This window comes from Etheostoma cragini, unplaced genomic scaffold (genome assembly GCF_013103735.1).
Source record: "Etheostoma cragini isolate CJK2018 unplaced genomic scaffold, CSU_Ecrag_1.0 ScbMSFa_3253, whole genome shotgun sequence".
Lineage (NCBI taxonomy): Eukaryota > Metazoa > Chordata > Actinopteri > Perciformes > Percidae > Etheostoma > Etheostoma cragini.
Window position 1 is genome coordinate 1 of NW_023267502.1, and position 2,718 is coordinate 2,718.

The following is a 2,718-nucleotide window of genomic DNA, read 5'->3' on the forward strand; positions in this document are numbered from 1 at the left end:
GGGGTGTATACTTATGCCCCTGTATTTTAACATAGGGGGTGTATACTTATGCCCCCTGTATTTTAACATAGGGGGGTGAGTCATCTCTTTGATCTTTTTAATTTACTGATATTTTGCCCCCCCAGGTTCCTCCCTCCCTGCCCCTCCCCACCCAGCTCTATCATGCCCATCCTCAAAAACCTCCCGGTGCGCCTGAGAGGCGGCGGTCCGACCCTAGAGAACGCTTGGCTCCTGCGCAGGATGAGTCTCAACATCCCCCCCAACCATCACCACCCCAACCCCTTCGACCATGACGACCGCGACAGCATCCACGGCAACGGCGGCCACGGCGACCACTGGTCGCCCGGCAGCTCGCTGCTGGACGGCGACGTGCAGCGGGACCGCAACCCGTTCGAGGACGAGGAGGACGAGAACGAGGCCAACGAAGGGAAGAAGGGAGGCGGAGGTGGAGGGTCGGGGAAAGGGTCTTTCAAGTTCATGTCCCCGCTGAAGACGCTGGGAAAGCTGGGGAAGAACCTGAGGTTGTCGGGGAGGAGCAAAGGAAGTGGACCCCCGTCCCCCCAGGGGTCGCTGCAGGGAACGCCCTCACCCGCAGAGAAGAAGAAGAGGGGACGGAGGAGCTCTGAAGGAAGTCTACTGAGGTAAACGGTAGAGAAGAAGAATCAGGAAAGGTTTTGTTATTGATTAGGTCTTAAAGAGATGAAGGGACATTGGGGGTTCGGGACCATTGGAATCTGTTAAGGTGAAGATGGATGATGGGAGTTTGTCCAGGTTATAGGTTCCTTGGGGGTTTGGGATCAGGGGTACCTAATAAGGTGAAGAAGGATGATGGGAGTTTGTCAAGAAATGAAGGGACAAGGGTGATTTATTGAGCAAGAGCTATAGTCAGAGTGTTTTGAGGTAAAAAGGGAAAGGGATCAGATCTGTTCAGGCAAAGGGGGACAGGGGGACCATGGGAGTCAAAGTAAAGACGGATGAGGAAAGAGTAGACAACGTAATGTTGGAGGGAGTTTCATGGCAATATGAGATAAGTAGAGGTTTCTGTGATAGTGTTTCTGAGAGGAAGTAGGACTTGTTCACCATTTAGTTCTTCATGTCCCCCATAGGTTTGCCGGGAAATACCGCGACAGCCTCGGGTCCCGTAAGGAGGGTCTCATCAACGGGGAGCTGAACTGTTCGGAGAGCGAGGGCGACACCACCAGCCGGCGCCTGTCCTTCATGAAGATGGTGGGCCTGGGGAAGCTGAAGCGGGAGTCCCTGAACGACCACTCGTCCCTGGGCCCCGAAGACCAGCTGGTGCAGGAGGAGGAGGTGGAGGAGCCCAAACCCAGAGAGCCGCTGTCAGGTACGCTCTCAGAACCACATCCGTAAAGTAACAGGGCAGCTGAAGTAAAACCTCAGAACATTTTCTGTTATTTCGGATGTTATTTCTTCTTCTCTCAGATGAAGTCATTCTGACGCTCGTTTCAACGCTTCTTATTTACTTGTTGGTGCTTTTTTACACATTTTCAACGCTTTTTGTTCCGCTTTTGAAGTTTTCTTTATAGGCTTTTAACGCTCCCTCATCCAGGAACCTACTGGGGAAATGCAGACGGATCTCTCTCTCTCTGTCTCTGGATCTCTCTCTCTCTCTCTCTCTCCCTCTCTCTCTCTCGCTCTCTCTCTCTCTCTCTCTCTCTCTCTCTCTCTATGTCTCTCTCTCTCTCTAAGTGTTATAAAGTTATCGTCAAGTTTTGTTTTCATACTACCCGGACAGATGTTATAAACATCTGTTGGCATTCTGCAGCTATTTTAGACCAGAGAGAGAGAGATAGACAGACAGTTCCTGCTCTATGCAGACAACCTGGTTCCGTTGTCCCCTACAGAACAGGGCCTACAGGAGAACCTGGACCTGCTGGAGCAGTACTGTCAGACCTGGGCCCTGACAGTAAACACAGAAAAAAGATCCAGATCTCAAGGAAACGCATACAGCTTCACATTAGGAAAACATAAATTAAGACAACTGTACACATTAATATTATTTAGGATTCAAAATAAGTTCCACTGGAAATTTTAACCCAGCGATGATGGAGCTGAGAGAGAAAGCACGCAGGGCGTTCTATAAAAAGTCACATCTACATTAAAATCCCAATCAGAATCTGGCTCAAATTAGTAGAATCTGGTTTTAGAGCAAATCCTCCTCTACGGTAGTGAGGTGTGGGGTCCTATTTCCTGCCTGAACTCTTCCCCCAAAACCCAGTTGAAATCCTGCACCTAGAGTTCTGTAAAAGCCTCCTACAGGTGCCCAGGAGAACCACCAACAACGCCTGCAGAGCTGCATTAGGCCGATTCCCTTTATTCATCAAAATTCAAAAACGTGCCATCAAATATTGGCTCCATCTAAAAAAACAGCGACCCCCACTCCTATCAGCAGAAAGCCCTGCAAGACCAAGAGCTGGGCAAAGAGAAGAGTCCCCTCACTCAGCTGGTCCAGAGGCTCAGTCCACTTCCTGACCCTGTTCTGCCTCAGGACCAGTCTGGGAACCGACAAGTCAGAGTTAACCAAATTATAACACAACAGAAACAAAACTACATCATCGATTGGAACACACAAACAAAAGCACAAAGCAAGATGCATCGGACCCTAAAGAGAGAGTACCGAGGGGCAGACTACCTGACCCTAAAGAGAGAGTACCGAGTGGCGGACTACCTGACCCTAAAGAGAGAGTACCGAGGGGC

At 50.1% G+C, this 2,718-nt stretch overlaps 1 protein-coding gene across 1 annotated transcript; it reads left to right on the forward strand.

The window, feature by feature from the left end:
- Positions 1-116: 116 nt before the first annotated feature.
- LOC117940774 lies at positions 117-2,530 on the forward strand (the record flags this gene model as incomplete). Its single annotated transcript, XM_034865930.1, has 4 exons — positions 117-641; positions 1,107-1,345; positions 1,866-1,927; positions 2,411-2,530. Coding segments are annotated over exons 1-4 (900 nt in total), but the record flags the coding sequence as incomplete, so codon positions are not given.
- Positions 2,531-2,718: the final 188 nt, after the last annotated feature.